This window comes from Myzus persicae, unplaced genomic scaffold (genome assembly GCF_001856785.1).
Source record: "Myzus persicae strain clone G006 unplaced genomic scaffold, MPER_G0061.0, whole genome shotgun sequence".
Taxonomy (NCBI): domain Eukaryota; kingdom Metazoa; phylum Arthropoda; class Insecta; order Hemiptera; family Aphididae; genus Myzus; species Myzus persicae.
Genome location: NW_019101783.1, coordinates 181,953 through 197,680, shown reverse-complemented (window position 1 = coordinate 197,680; position 15,728 = coordinate 181,953). Strand labels below are relative to the sequence as shown.

Here is a 15,728-nt window from a genome sequence, read left to right as displayed (position 1 = left end):
AAAATTGTCAGCTAAGTAATTTAATTTTAAACAGATAATTATCGGGCATGTATAAACATATTATAATGTATAGGAACTGAGTACATAGTGTAACAAAAATCCCAGAATCAAAGCAAAAATATTTTATCAATGTATTTAATGTTGTAAAAATATCGTATAATTTAGCATGAAGTATTGTTTTTAAATACCAAAAGTAATTGGATCAAAACTAATTGCTAGTCCTTTTATGCTGACATTTAACTGCTGTCGAAACCATAATGATGTATAATGGACGACGGCAGGGCAGGAAATGTCAAAAACAAAACAATCTTTACATACATCCTGTGCAGAGGATTACGACGTGTACTTAAATAAATTATTCTATAAATACACACGACCTTGGGTAAATTTTTTATCAATTTGTTGTCGAGTAGGTGGCGGCGGTAAGATGTGGTGTGTTTAGGAAAAAATATACAACGAAATGGAAATGGATGTGAGCACTGAACAGTAAGCACTTGCGTGTTGTTGTTGTTGTTATTGTTATTATGCCATTGTTCATACGACTGAAATATTAATATTCTGTTCGCCTAGCCAGTCAGTCGGACAGAGTTGGCCGATGATAGGAAAACTACAAACCCACGAACCGAATCAAATAATATTTCGATTTGCTTTTAAATGCGACCATTGTACGGTATACAAATGAAAAAACTATGGACTCGTTTCACGAGACTCGGACAGGCTAGAAAACAAGTACTGCAGTATAATATCGTATTCATTAATAATTATTATTGCACGTAGGATGATTGATATTTTATTTGTGGCAGACTTGTCGATGGGACTCGGATCCGTCAAGTGCTTTGGTGTAATAATATATGTGCGTTTTCGGTCGCCGGGAGGAAAAGAAACCGGCGCACCGGAAACGGTTCATCAACGGAAACACACACACATCAACAACGGCGACGATAATACACGAACGGGCGGCGGCGGACAAACACAATATTTTGGTGCACTCCCCCGCGAGCTCAATTATTAATAAATACATAAAAAGAATCTCGCTGAATCACGGTCAATTACGGTCAAAAGCGTATACGTTACCTTTACGTGATAGGAGTTGAGCATGTGCCGAGGTAGCCGGTTGAATGTGCTGAAGTCCAGACGGCGGCAAAATATCCCATTGCCATTCATGGAAGACTGCCTGCGTGACATAAAAAAAACGGTACAAAATTATTACATATTATTATTATTATTATTACTATTATATTACAATAAACATTGGACAGTCGTAGTTAAAAAAAAATAATAACAATAATAATGCGATAACGAAACGGATAACAGTACAAAAAAAAACGTATACCCGCCCGCGATGACTTGCACACAATATCACACACAAACGCAAGCGGTTGTCGATTATCGGAATGGATTATAATAATAATATCATAGAGAAATGGTGGTCAGGGGGAAAAGGAAGAGGCCTTAACCTAGCCCAACGGACGGCGCGTTGTCAGGTACCCGACCGCCGCCGGACGTGCGTTTTCGTTTTCACGGTGTCTATCGTATATATGGCGAGTAGGAGGAAGACGAGGAATAGACAGCGGCCATACCTACTAGTCTTTTATTATTATTATAATTAACACACACGACGCGCGCCAAACCCCCATGCCCCCTCCCACAAGACCAATGAGCGGAGGTTTTTAATGTTAATTACCGTAGACGATATTCGTATTTCGTATAACATATGTAGGTAATAATATTATTATATAATGTTCAATAATCGCGTGATTTACCTCTCTCGTTCTCTATACTATACGACGACCAGTAAACCTCCCGGTCGAGGTTTCGGTACATTATCGTCGACTCGGTGTATTATTATTAACGTCGTAAAAATAAAACTTGCACCACACACACCGCGATGTGGACGACACAGCGATTTTCATCGTCCGTGGTAGTCCTGTTTCGAGTCCTCTCGGAACGCTTGTAGGTCATCGGTCGGTCTCTCTCGCTCATACACGCACACTAATGCAAAATCTCGGTAAAAAATAATCGTTGCGCAATAAAAGCATAATATAATACCTATAATATTATTATTGTACAAAAATTTGAATTTAATATTAATATAGCCACGGGCGGTGACGACCCTACCGCTCTATCTATTACAATATTATATGTACTCTGGGAAGAACTCGCACACCAAGCGTGTTTAGTAGGTAGTTTTACCGCCGAACGAGAGAGAATTAAAACTAACGTAATATTTTGTGCGTTCACGACATTATCGTGTATTGAATTACCACCGGCCATAAGCCCCGTCGTCATTCATTTGTTGGCTATCGTTTGTTTTTCAATCGGCGACACACCAACATTTCGTAAGAATAATTTATAATAATAATACTGATTATCGTCGAGAATTATATTTTATTCACAGTGGTAATGGAGACGCACGGAATCGTAAACATATGTTTTGTAATAATTAATACGTAATTAGAAGAAAATTAAATTTCTCGATTTATTTTAAAACGCAAAAAGTTTTACCGGACGCGGTACCGCTGTCGTGCGCTGCACCAATACTACCGCAGTACTGCTACACTTCGTCGATATGTTTCATTACGTGAAATCGTTCGTACACGTATGACAGTTTATGCAGTTTTTTTATTTTTCAATACTTAATGACATTTTTAATTACCAAACAATGCCGACGTAATAGTATTCTACATTAATTGTACATCACGATTCACGATGTTATTAAAAATTCGTTTTCTATGCCGCGTTCGAAACGCAGAGACTATAGACGAGACGCGAACGGCGCACACTGTAGACGAACGGGTGTGGTCAGCGAGAACGTTATTATCATAAATTTATAACATAATATACGTACACAGTACGAGTACGGTTATAACATGGAATATTATATTATTACCGTCTGTCAGTCAAACGATATTCTCTCGTTAATATTGATTTTGAAGTGTGCGCCGCCGCCGACCGAGATACATTTTACAGCGCGTACAAGTACGCACACACACGCGATTATCGAGCTGGTTACTATAGATTTTGTCGATCGGAAGGGAGGTGTAGCCTTTTCGGAACATTTCTGACTCGAGAGACGCGCGACGTCTGATTGCCCAATCGAAACGTGTAATATTATACGGTTTTTTTTTACGTGTCCTAATTTTATGGATGTACACGTCTTGTTAATTTGTTGAGCGTTTCAAGGATGACGTACACATCGGCTTGCCCCGGGAATTCAAAGATACCTCACCGGAGGACGTCAAAATTTGAAATGAAAATATATAAAGAGCGGCCCCCTGCACCACCGACTGTGGACGGGTGAACACGAGAAATATTAAACGAAGGTTACAAAGACGTTGCAGCCGTCGACGAGGCAGTCTTCTCGTTTTAGTACAACGCGTATAATTGTAGTATATTATTGTTGCTGCAGCGGGCAGGGTAGAAGAGTCAACAGTAGCAGCACACATGCATATGGTTACACAAAAAAAGATGCCACCGCAACCACCGAGCGGCGGCGTCGTCGTCGCGGTCGTTTATCGACGACAGCCAAAAAGACTTGTGTGGGCTTTACATGGTAAAAAAATGTGCGTTTAAAAATAAAAGAACCCTATAATTTCGTCCGATCGCAACACGGGACCCGCTGCTGTTCATAATAATAATGGCCCCAAAATACTAATATATGTAAAACACAAAAACATAACCTAACCCAACCAGTGTGACGACGGCAGCAGTGCACCGGCGGCAATCTCTTGTGGCGCATTGGAATAATAACTGAGTGTGCCGCCGCCGCCGCCGCCGACGAGGAACCGGATATGCACACAACAGCTGGCACGGCCCTCACACGTTTGAAAAAAAATAAATGCAATACCTCCGACGTCCACAACCATAAATCGTACGAAAACCGTGTTTTGATGAAAAATTTTAAAAGTTTACAAATTTTAAGTTGCGGTCGCCTATCTTACCACTCGCCACTCTCCGTCTCTCGTTTCCTTAGACAGCAGGACCGCGGCGGAACGGCAATCGGCAACATTGCATTTCGATCCCTTTTGGTATTTTTTTTTCCACGCGATAGGGGTCGACAAAACTAATATATTATACACTCACGCAACGATACGCTGTGTGAGTCACATGGACGGCTGAGTGTGCTCACACGCGAAAACAAAAATAATAACAATATATATGTCGTAGGTCAGAATACAGATTGCGTGTGTGGCGGCGGACTTGCGATCACTGTTTTCGACTGTTTATTGGGGTAGGTGGTGTCTATAGTGAGCAGTACGTAGAATGACGTTCTTGATTAAATACAAAATACGATTCAAAACAGAGATATTCGTGCCATCGTCTTTACTCAAACGCCGAGGACATACACCGGTGTTTACTGTCAAAAAAAATGTAAATAAAGCAACCGCGCATTAAAGGTGGACCAAGGGTTGGACGTTCAATGCGAAAAAATTGTAAATATGAAGAAGTGGTAAAGGAGAAGGGCGTGTTTTGTTATTGTTTAGTGTGTATAAATACGTTTATGAAAAAAATATTGACTTCGCGAAACTATTGCATACACGGTTATAAAATAAATCGCAAAACGGCGCGAATGGCGCTCAGAAAATTTTGATTACACAGCTGCACAATTGCATTCCAAAGCGTTTATACGTTCCTATTTTAAAGCTGAAATACGAATAAAAAACTACTGATTAAACAAAGATTATCTCAGCTAGATACGTGGGTAGAACCTATATCATAATATAACTGATATCTAATACTGTTTTTGCCGTTTTCATAACAGAAATTTTTTCAAAGAAAATACACCACGAACAGTTTTTTTTTTAAATAACCGAAGTTTCCCAATATAATTTTGTTAATCCAAGTACTTTAAAGTCTTGATATCAATCGTTCACACACTCGGTTGTAATTTATTAAGAAAACATCGCAACATAAAATTATGGAACTTGAAATTATATTAGGCACTTAATATAATTATGTAAATTGCGAAAGTAAAGTAAAGTATAAGAGAATAAATTATAAGAAGGTTAACACATCGCACACACAAACATACTTACAAACACCAGTAATAAATCAGAGGTACATTTATAGCTTTTACAACATATTGTCGTATTGATGACCCTTAATGTTCCAATGCTTATGATTGATAGTGATAAATATGTATAATATATTTAATACTTATAAACGTCCTTACCAAGTCCTATTATAGGCCAACCGGTTGGATACTAACAATTTTGTACCACTCGCAGAATCTTCAATATACAAATATCCTATATTTAACATTATCAATATAAATGTATAAATAACTACAAATCGTACCACCGAGTCGACTCTATACCGACGACGCGACGGCATATTAATAGGTGGAAGTGTGTATGCAGGGATAAGGAGTTGGGGAGGGGTCAGTCGCGTATTCGGTGGTTAGCAATAGACATTTTTATACCAGAATCTCATTACGAGGTCTTTACATCGTCCTACCTTTCGGATTTCGTCGTCCTAGATCGGGAGCGAATCTCACCCGACACTGCAACACATACATTAATTACAAAAAAAATATTGTTATCGACAGACTGTGGACTCGGAATAACGATATCGGAGCACTGCACGAACACACATTGAAAACGGCGCGCGCCCAAAAGGTTGAAATTAGCATACGCGGGTCGGGGTCCCGCGACATTAAAACGTAGGCCGAGCGAAGGCGAGAAAACGAGCCTTGAAAAAAAAAACAAGCTCCGCGAGCGATGCGCTTCATTTGTTCGAAATAAACTGATATTCGTATAAAATATAATATTATAATTATATAATAATAATAACGGACAGGCGATACGTTTGCCCGAGCCGACCGAGTCACCGTAATTACAATAATACACGGGTAATAATAATAATAATAATAATAATAATAATATGTGGTATCCGTATCGGCTCGTTTAACACGCGTTTTAATTGGCCCGCGGATAACACTAACCTAAAAAATAATAATAAATAACGTGAAAATAAAATAAAAATAAAGACCAACAGAATAAACAATAAACGCTAGCCGGCGCACACAAATACAAAAGTCAAGGACAACCGGTTGGCGGACAATGCAGCAGTCCGCCACCGCCGCGGCGATTCGAGGAAATATACGTACACACAACACACACTCGGGGCGATCAGCATTATAATAGTAATAATAATAATAATAATAATAATATAACCGGCGACCACTGCCACACATTTTATTATTATTATTATTATTATTATTATTATTATTATTATTATTATTGTTATTATTATTATAATATCCAAGACGAAGGGGCTGTAGACTTCTTCGGGTCACTACCTTCGCACACCACCTCGTACAACATAATACTATGGTAGTAGTAGTAGTAACGCGTAGTAGGAGAGGTGGCGATCGGATCGTTATTGTCGGCGTTTCCCGTTTACCGAGAATTACAACGAATAAATACGACCCAAGGGACGCGACGTAAATAAAGAATATTGTTGTTATTAATGTCGCCATCGCGAGGTGCTCCTGAAGACGAAATGACCACACCGCGTGGGTCAAGGATGAGAGGGGGGGTACCGACATCTGTACATTCCGAAAAATTCTTTCAGATGTACGACCGAGTTTTATTATCTCATCGTGGACGTGTCGGTTCGTGTAAGGTTGTTTATAGCGTTCGGCGAGAGTTCAAAGACGATGAGTCCGAGAAAAAGTGTGTCTCTTTTTTGGATCGGCACCGAGTGTAACAACGATACGACGACGGCGACAATGACAGACTAACGGTTATCGGGAAATTTCCGAAAAACGGTATTATTCGTCGTTGTCGTTGTTACCGGCGCCACCACCACCACCATCAACTATGGAGGAGGTTCAGAAATCAATGTAAAATATTCCTCCAACCACACCGAATATTCGAAACATAAAAACGGCCATGCGGTTTTATATATTATTTCTATAAGGCAGGTAAAGACGGCGGCGGCGGCGCCAAGAACAATCGCGGGCATGCGACGTTGTGACGTAAAATAGTAATTCACCGCACGTCTGTGAGACAATATATTATGGAAAAGCGGCATAAAAAAACCAGTCGTACCCAAATTCGTTTCAAAATTAGATCGACGATTGGAACACGACACTCAAATACGTACCGGCCGTGCAACAAACCACTGTAATTATCGCGACTCGTGAACGACGATAAATCCTAATATGGAAATCGATATTGCACGCGCGCGCGGTTACAGTAGAATATTATTATAACTTCTTGTACGATATTGTTGTAATCGACTCGGGAGAGAGAACGATTTTACGAAACTATATTATTATTATTATTATTATTTACCTACGAGCCTACGAGGTGGAAACGACACCACAACTCTGTAGTTGCACTATATGCGTTTTCGTGTTGTATGCGTCTACAAGCACAGCTGCTACTAGATGTAACACACATATATAGTGCACACAACACTTGGGTGTCGGAAGCACGGGCAAAGCGGTGCACGGTAGCGTGACGGATATTTCAAGGTTGTCGTTGGAGGCGCGTACGGATTTTTTTTACTCAAAATAATAATATTTTATAAAATATACAAACAAACGCAGGGTAATATAATGTATTATTAATTTCATCTAGTGAGTAGTGGTCAATTACCAACAAAAAAAAAAAAAACCACCGTTACTTTTTAATTATACAAAAACAACAATTAAAACGAACGTGATACACGCACACAAACACACTCACTCACTTTTGACCCAGCGATAGTTTTGAGTAAAAACTGAAAATTACAACACCGTGACGGTTGTCGAAAACGACGAGTCTAAAAAAAAATAACACGACTGCCGTATACGAGAAAAAACAGTTGTGTTGTTGATATTTAATAAAAATTATGAAACATTCTATTACTCGGGAAGATATACACACACACACACACACACACACCCAGTCATGGAGAGCAGGCCCCCTAGTAATAATAATAACTAATAAGTAGGGCTAGGATTTTGTAGCATTTGCATTTTCTTTCATAGTACTCCAGGACATAGCTAATCAAAAATAAAATTCGATTCATTCATCACAGAGTTCAAATATGCAATTTTGTTTTTGCTTTTTTTGCTTTTTCTTGTGATATTCGTAAATAAATGCTTTATTGGTACTTTTTTGTCAGTTTATTAGCTTTTTAATTGGTTTTTGTTAATTATACGCATATTTAACATTTACGTACATATTTATCTAAATTATTATTTTTTCATTTATTTTAATTATATATATTTTGTGAATTCGTAGTGAAATATTATCGCCTTATCGGAAAATATTTCTGAAAATAGATTCTTAGATTTTGTGATTACTGTTTACTGAGTGGGGAGTAGTGGTCACGTAATACGATGTCTGTAATATCGTCGTAATATTATGTCTGGACTTCAGACGCAATGAGAACGATATTTATTGACTTGTTTACTATGTCTAAATTTACAATAATATTATTTAGCATTTCCTAATTATAGGAATTTATATTTATATTCGAGTGCTAGCGTACGGAGTATTGTCGCGACTCGCGGAACCACGATATGTCGATATCAGTAATCGACAATACGTTATGCCGACAAGTCGTTAATCGTTTTTTCCTGTAATTACGTATTCGCGTGTGCTGTTATTTTTTGATATTAAAAATATTTTTCAGCTAAACTTCAAAATTAATTTTTAAATCTTTTTTAGTTGCATTTTCCTGGTCAAATGCTTTTTTTTGTAGCATTATTGGCAATTTTTTAATTCCTTTATTGTAGGTTTTTAGTGCTTCATTTTCCTAGCCCTACTAATAAGTAATAACAATAATAAACACATATGCCACCACCGTGCCACGTATTGGTATTACATAAATTTCAAATGAAATTACTTACTATTCGTTGTTGAGAGAATGAAAAAATAATATTACTATGACCATCTTTACGCTTCGCCAGAGGTTCACATATTATTATTATCTACGAAATAGTAGTAAAACGTACATAGCAAGTTAACTCCCGGCAGTGTTTGGGCTCTATGTGCGTCATCGTCGACATCTCCCTACCTCCCACCAATGATCACCAACAACCTCACCGAGAGGGTGGAAAAAAATTCGGGTTTTAATTAGATCGCAATATTTTACGCGAAACACCCCTACAGACTTCATCACGATGCTCGACCACGATCAAGAGAGGGCTGGGGGCAACGACGACAACTCGTCGACATGCACGTATACCCTCCGCCCACGGCTAAAGGGTTTGTATTCCAAGCGAATAACGGACCCGTATTTAAAAAAAAGATGTATACACACATTTTATGTACATGCATACGGCGGGAATGCGAACACGCCGACCTAGCGACCCTCCCCTCTCTTCACCGCCCGTAGATTTTTTGACCCTCATTTTTGGGCAAAAAAAAAATTAGTAAAAAAACACATCGGGTATGCGACATACCAATATTAATATCATATACTCGTACTACACTGCTTCCGAATACGACGTCAACATGACTTTCCGCAAGTGTTTACGAACGCGCGTAATTAAATATTTTAAAAGGGTTTTGTTTTTTTTTGTTTTATTATTCCCTCCCAGTTTTCGTTTTAATGACATTGCGATCCTGTCCACACCGTGCACCGCACGATTTTCTCGCAGCTGGCCGTTGGCGACTGCAAAAAAAAAAATCGACGCTCTACTTACAAACCGGACTTTAACGCTGCCGGAAACCAAATAAAGGGAGGTACGTAAAATAAATGCTCACTTAAACGAAATTCTATTGCGATTTGTGACACACCATCACGATTCTTAACCGTGGTGTGTTTAGCACGCTGAATTTGAAAAAAATAATATACGATTAAGTATAATATATAAGTATGTAACTAAACTAGTACCACGGTACATTTTAATGGGTGAAATATAACTTTATCCCATCTAACGTAATGATTTACATACTGCAATTATTGGTAATTTGAGTTATCATTTATTTTTGATGATTGTTCACATTTGAAAGTACCGAAGCGGCCATTGGGAGGCACCAAATCACGTTATTTATTCATATTTAAATATTATTGTATTCGTTATATTTTTGAAGTGTAGCACAACTAAAAAGACGCGCATATTATTACTGATGTACGATGAGAATTTGGGATGTAAGAGTTTTTTGTCTCCAAAAAGTAGCTGATAATGCCGGCGATTTAGAAATATACGCCCACCACCCACTTCAGTACTCTTAACTCGCGGTTACAAGCAAACAGAAAGCACACCGCCGACACTCGGGGAAATCCGCCTTTACCCAGCCAACGACTATTTCGACCGACAAGAACGGATGGTAACGCCAGATGAACAAAAAAAATTATGAATAAAATCAGTTGGTTCTGGTCGTAGAAATCGAAACGATAATAATTATAATCATCTGATAGGATTCTGGCGAAATACTGAAAAATAATAATCAATTGATGGATATTGTTTACAAGATTGTATTACGAAAAACCGTTATCGTGTAGAATAATAACCGTTGTAGAACACAGTACTGGTGTTTACAGAAATGGGATAATATAATATTGTTGTAATTATTATTATACACGAATATTTGTAAACATTTTATTTACCCGTCGTTTTCACACTTCTAAAAATTCAACGCAAGCAAAAAAAACCCGGGATGAGTGGAGATCGGTCGTAAGCACATACGAGAACAATCGGAGTCGAAAACGACGTAAGTATTTAAATAACCTAAACCGTGGGATTTTTTCGAGATAATAAAAAGAAATGCAGATTTTGTAATAGAAAAAAAATGTGTTAAGAATCAGTATTTATGAAATACAACAACGACGCGACTCCAATGACAAAATAATACTGTAAATAATTGTAATCGTTTCCAGGAATACATCTCGCGCGCGTTCAAAGTGATATTTTCGGTCACTCGAGCAGAATACTAAGCTAACATCGATATCACGAGGAATATTATGGTCTGTGTAGGCACCGTAGTCGCCGTATTACATTATAATGGAAAAACTAAAACTATAGAGCCGACGACTAAAACACAACTCAAGACACGTAGCACAAATGAAGCGTTTAATGAGACACATTTTATTACCCCGTCTAAACAACAACAAAATCCGATGCGCACCGACCGCCGTCGCAGTGGACGTCCTTCGACCAATTTTTCAACGCGAACACACTCAAACGAGCGCGCGCGCACAAGGAGACCCACGTGGTGCACTGAAATATGTTATTTTCCCGCCAACGAAGATTACGACCCCTTCGGGAACCGCCTTAACACGCTCGAACATTGTCTCAGATAATAATAATCTCTTGGACTTCACGTCGTCGGCGCAGTGACGTATACACGGGGGGGGGGGGCGAGATTTGAGGAATGGATTACCGCCGGGGTTCATTTGAAAAATACTATTTTAGAGCCCCAAAAATTATTCGTTCATAGATGTGTATTTGGATAGCGCTAAAAATATTATACAATACACGTCCACGTTACGCCGACCTGCAAGTGTTTGGAGTGACGAGTGTCGAATAACAATATTATAATATTAATGCTCAAATGCCCGATGTCAGTTCTGATAAAATGAACACGAGTTACCTATTCTAAATGTATACACAAATACACAATACGTACAATATGACAATGAGACTATCTATAGGTAACTGCAGTACTATAATTATTATAAATAGCAACAACAGCCTAACTAGCCGACGATCTCGCACGGGTAATAATAGACTAAATGGGTATTGACATGTCGGCGCAATGTGAAAATAACATGACAAATTAAGTCATTGGTAAGTGAAGTCTAAAAAATGTTAAGCATGATGTATTTTGTATTATTTTTAGATTTCATTATGTTAATTTATTTATAAAAAAATACGGAACGGGCCCTTATGAACATTATAAAACCCAACGGACATTATGTATATAAAGTAATCAACAAATTTTAATGACATAATATATTTAAATCATTGTTTAAATACCACAAAATATGTATATTATATAAATTAAAACTATGCTTAGGTACTAAATACATTTATATAGTCGTATAAAATATTAAATGGGCAGGTATTGTATTTTAATTTAGCCAAACATATACAACATTTTAGGAAAAAACAAGCTATGGGTTACATATAATTTTATATTATTCAAGGTAACGTATTTTGCGTTTATTATGTATCGTTATAAAATTATCACCTCCTTAGCAACACGAGGACTAAAGTGTCAAGAGTTTTTACAGTTGATGAACTAGGTCTACAGATAGATAAGACACATTTAAATAATTTTAAATGCGCCACTGAGTCGGCTGTCGGCGGATTTTATGGTTTTATCTACTTTTGGTCGATTTAGCGCGATTGCTATCCAAAACACGGGAACTGAGGGTTTGATGTTCCCAAAAAAAAAACCAAAAAGTTTACTGGGCTTTTTGGACGGGTATTTGAAGCCACCGATTAATTTTCTCCAGGACAGTCTCGGGGGCGCGACAACAACACTGTGGTGGTGCGCGGAGACGGAGCGACGAGGTACCAGACGGGAACTTTCGAAAGAGGGTCGAAATCCCAACCCCCCAAACAGAGAGGGAAAAAAAGGCCACGTTTTTCGCCCTCTTCATACCCCAAAATCTACGACAGACACGCTGGGAAAAGGGAAGGAAGGCGTCGGCGGCGGTTACTCACGCACGCCGCCGACAGTCTGACTAGGGCAACAATATTAAATTCGTGTGTTTACGGACGCGACGCCGAGACTTGTACACAATACCAGGCGGCGGCGGCGGCGATGTTTACACACGCGAGTCGCATACCAACTTAATCTCGAAACCCTCACACGAAAAACGTTCACACGACTCGACGGTGATAATAATAATTAAACAAAAAAAAAAATAAAAGGTAACAATAATAATAACCTGTAAACGATACGAGTATGATATTGTTTTATTTACCTCTCGAAAACGTCTTTGAAACAGGCCCCGCGCCTCTTGGACGACGAAGACCCGGAACCAGAGCCGGAACCGGAACCGGCACCGGTGCTGGTGCTGGAACCGAACGATCCCGAGTGTGCGGGTGACACGCTGCTGGCGGAATTGGTGACGGGTGAACTAGAACCGTTGGACGAACCGGACATGCTGCCGGTGCGGAGCCGAAGTTCGGAGTAGTCGACCATCGTCATCGTGGACGCGGCGGCCGCTGGTTGTCTGGTGGCTGGCTGCCGGCGCTTCTTCTTCTTGCCGGCGGTCGGCGGTGCGGCCGACGTCCTGCCGCAGTCCACCGTGTCGTCCACGGTGACGCCGCTTCCGCCGGACGACCGCCTGCGTATGACGGAAACGGACGGCGACTGCGGCCACTCGGAGTCCTTCTTCAGGTAACCGCGGCCGCAACGGCAGCCACAGGCCTTGAACGCCATTTCGTAGCCTTTCTTGTTGAGGTTCACCACGTTGTTGTTGTTGACGTTGACCGTCCACAGGTCTTTGATGCGCCGGCCGTTGGACTGCGGCGCGTTACCGTTGGCGTACGACGCGGCCGCGTTCTTCATGTAGACCAGCACCAGCCGTTCCCAGGCGTCGAAACACTCGCGGTGCATGTACCGGCCGGCCGGACACCCGCCGTCGCTGCACACCACGCGGGCGTACAGTTCGGCGGCGCGCGGATCTTCTGGCCTGATGGGCGCGGACCGCATGATGCAGTCGCCGGTGGGCACGCAACACTCTTCGAAGTGCTGTTGTTGTTGGTGGACGAGTTGATAAGGCTGCTGTTGCTGTTGCTGCTGCTGGAACAACTGTTCCATGGCCGTTGTGGTTGACGGGCCGAACAAGTCGGCGAAATGTCCGATACCGTTGAAACCCATTGCGTTCCGGCGAGGAGCCATTCAACGACGACTGTGACGGGCGACGCTAGTCGACGACCACGACGAAGGCGATCGCATGCCGCGCACGGCCGACGTCGGTGTCTTGTCCGTTGATTGCGTTCAAGTCTTGTTTTTTGTCTGGATTTATAGTTTTATATTTACTCGGCGTGCGCTAAAAGCACCCGACAAATCGGCGCTCGCGGCGACGAAGGATAAACAAGTTATACCGTTTTGTTTTTTTTTTTTGTCAAATTGTTATATCGACGTACGTACGTGATACGATGTGGAAAACGAAACGATCGTAAGATTTTCCGCAACGAAACCCGCGAAATCGTCTCGAAACAAGAAAATAATAGTCAAAATTCAAAAATGATGGTAAACAAAAAAAAAAAAAATATTATTAATAACGATTTGTACTTCGTCACAGGTGTGCGAGGAGTGCGTGTGTGTTTGTGTCTGTGTTTGAGTTTGAGTGTGTGTGTGTGTGTTTGTTTGTGTGTTTTGTGTGTCGCGGTGCGTGCGGTACGGACGACGTACGGCCACTTTCTGTTTCGTTGACCGACTGTGCGGAGATACCCGAACGCGAAACACCCGCGCGACAACAGCGGCGGCGGCGGCGGCGGTGACGATACACACTTACGCGGGCTCGCGCGCGCGCGCGCTCTCTCACAGATCCCAATTGTGCCCGCCCGGTTTTGCGCCGTGTGCGTGTACGCGACCGTCGATGTGCGTTTGTGTGCGTGCGCGCGCCACCCAAAACCGTGTACCGGTGTGCGTGTGTGTGCGTGTGACGGTCACAGTCAAGGGCAGCGGCGGCGGTGGTGTGCGGCGGCACCGGCGTCAGTGGCGCCCACTGGTGCGGAGTCACGATATCACTCCCCTCCGCCGCGCCGCCGCCGCCGACACCGGCAGGGTAGTATCGCGGCGTGCGCGTCACGTGACCGCGGCTCTGCGAGTATGTTTTTCGGGGCGGCGATAGTGCGCAGTGAATTCGGCGACGCCGCAGGGGGGGTCTCGAGGGCGGCGTCCCTCTAGAATTTTCGGCAATTTTTCGGACGCCGAGTGGGCCACGGCCGCGTCCACCCACCCACCACTGACGTCACGGGTGTACCGTTGCGCCGATCGTGCCCCGCGGATTTATTGCCATTATAGAATATTATAAATATTATTATTATTATTACTGTTATCGTATTTACCGGATTCGTTTATTTTTCTTTCGCCCATCACTAACCACTCAGACGTTTTAAATTTTTTTTGGTTCGCGTGTTCCGCCTTCCGCGTCGGAAATCATATTATTCCCGCACCGACCATTTTACGCCCGACTATCGAATTTCTCGAATATTCCGCTGGCCAACATGGCACCGCGTCGACCGACTGCCCGAATACTCATTATAATGTGAGTTTGAAAGAAAAAAAATTCAAAGTTTTAAATTACATCGCCTATATTAAATTGTATTATGATTACATAAGCAGTAACGCCGTTCTTTTTTTAGTTCTAAACAATTTTAATAATATAATAAGAAAAAAAACACTGATTAACAGATGCATGTGTATACAAAACTGTAACAAGAGATTATTTACGTTTATTTAAGACTCCGAGAAAACAAATTATATAATACATGTAAAAAAGATAAACTTTTGATAAACATTTAAGAATTAAAGTAATTTTAAATGACCATAATATCGTTAGAAATAACACCAAATACGTCGGTGTACTCCGTGCAATGCGAGCTCTATAATATTAAAATGGATATAATAATATAATAATATACTTATGCCGGGTTGTATAAAAAAGAAATTATTTAAATGATTCAATATTTAATGGACCAATTACGGGCCACTAAATCGTATTTAAGGGACAATTAGTTTAGTATTGATTCGTTAAAAATTTAAAATATTTAGTCGATATTTAGGTTATCTTTCATGCAACCCTTCATGCAACATCTT

The 15,728-nt window shown here is 40.7% G+C and overlaps 1 protein-coding gene across 1 annotated transcript in view; it reads right to left on the bottom strand.

The window, feature by feature from the left end:
* The window catches only part of LOC111030383 (headcase protein), a 48,209-nt gene extending 33,785 nt beyond the window's left edge, over nucleotides 1-14,424 (bottom strand). The window contains exons 1-2 of the mRNA XM_022309835.1: nucleotides 12,880-14,424; nucleotides 1,075-1,174 (exon numbers count right to left, since the gene is read on the bottom strand). Of these exons, the coding sequence (XP_022165527.1) occupies nucleotides 1,075-1,174; nucleotides 12,880-13,802 (1,023 nt within the window). The 5' untranslated portion in view covers nucleotides 13,803-14,424. The remainder of the gene's footprint in view (nucleotides 1-1,074; nucleotides 1,175-12,879) is intronic.
* Nucleotides 14,425-15,728: the final 1,304 nt, after the last annotated feature.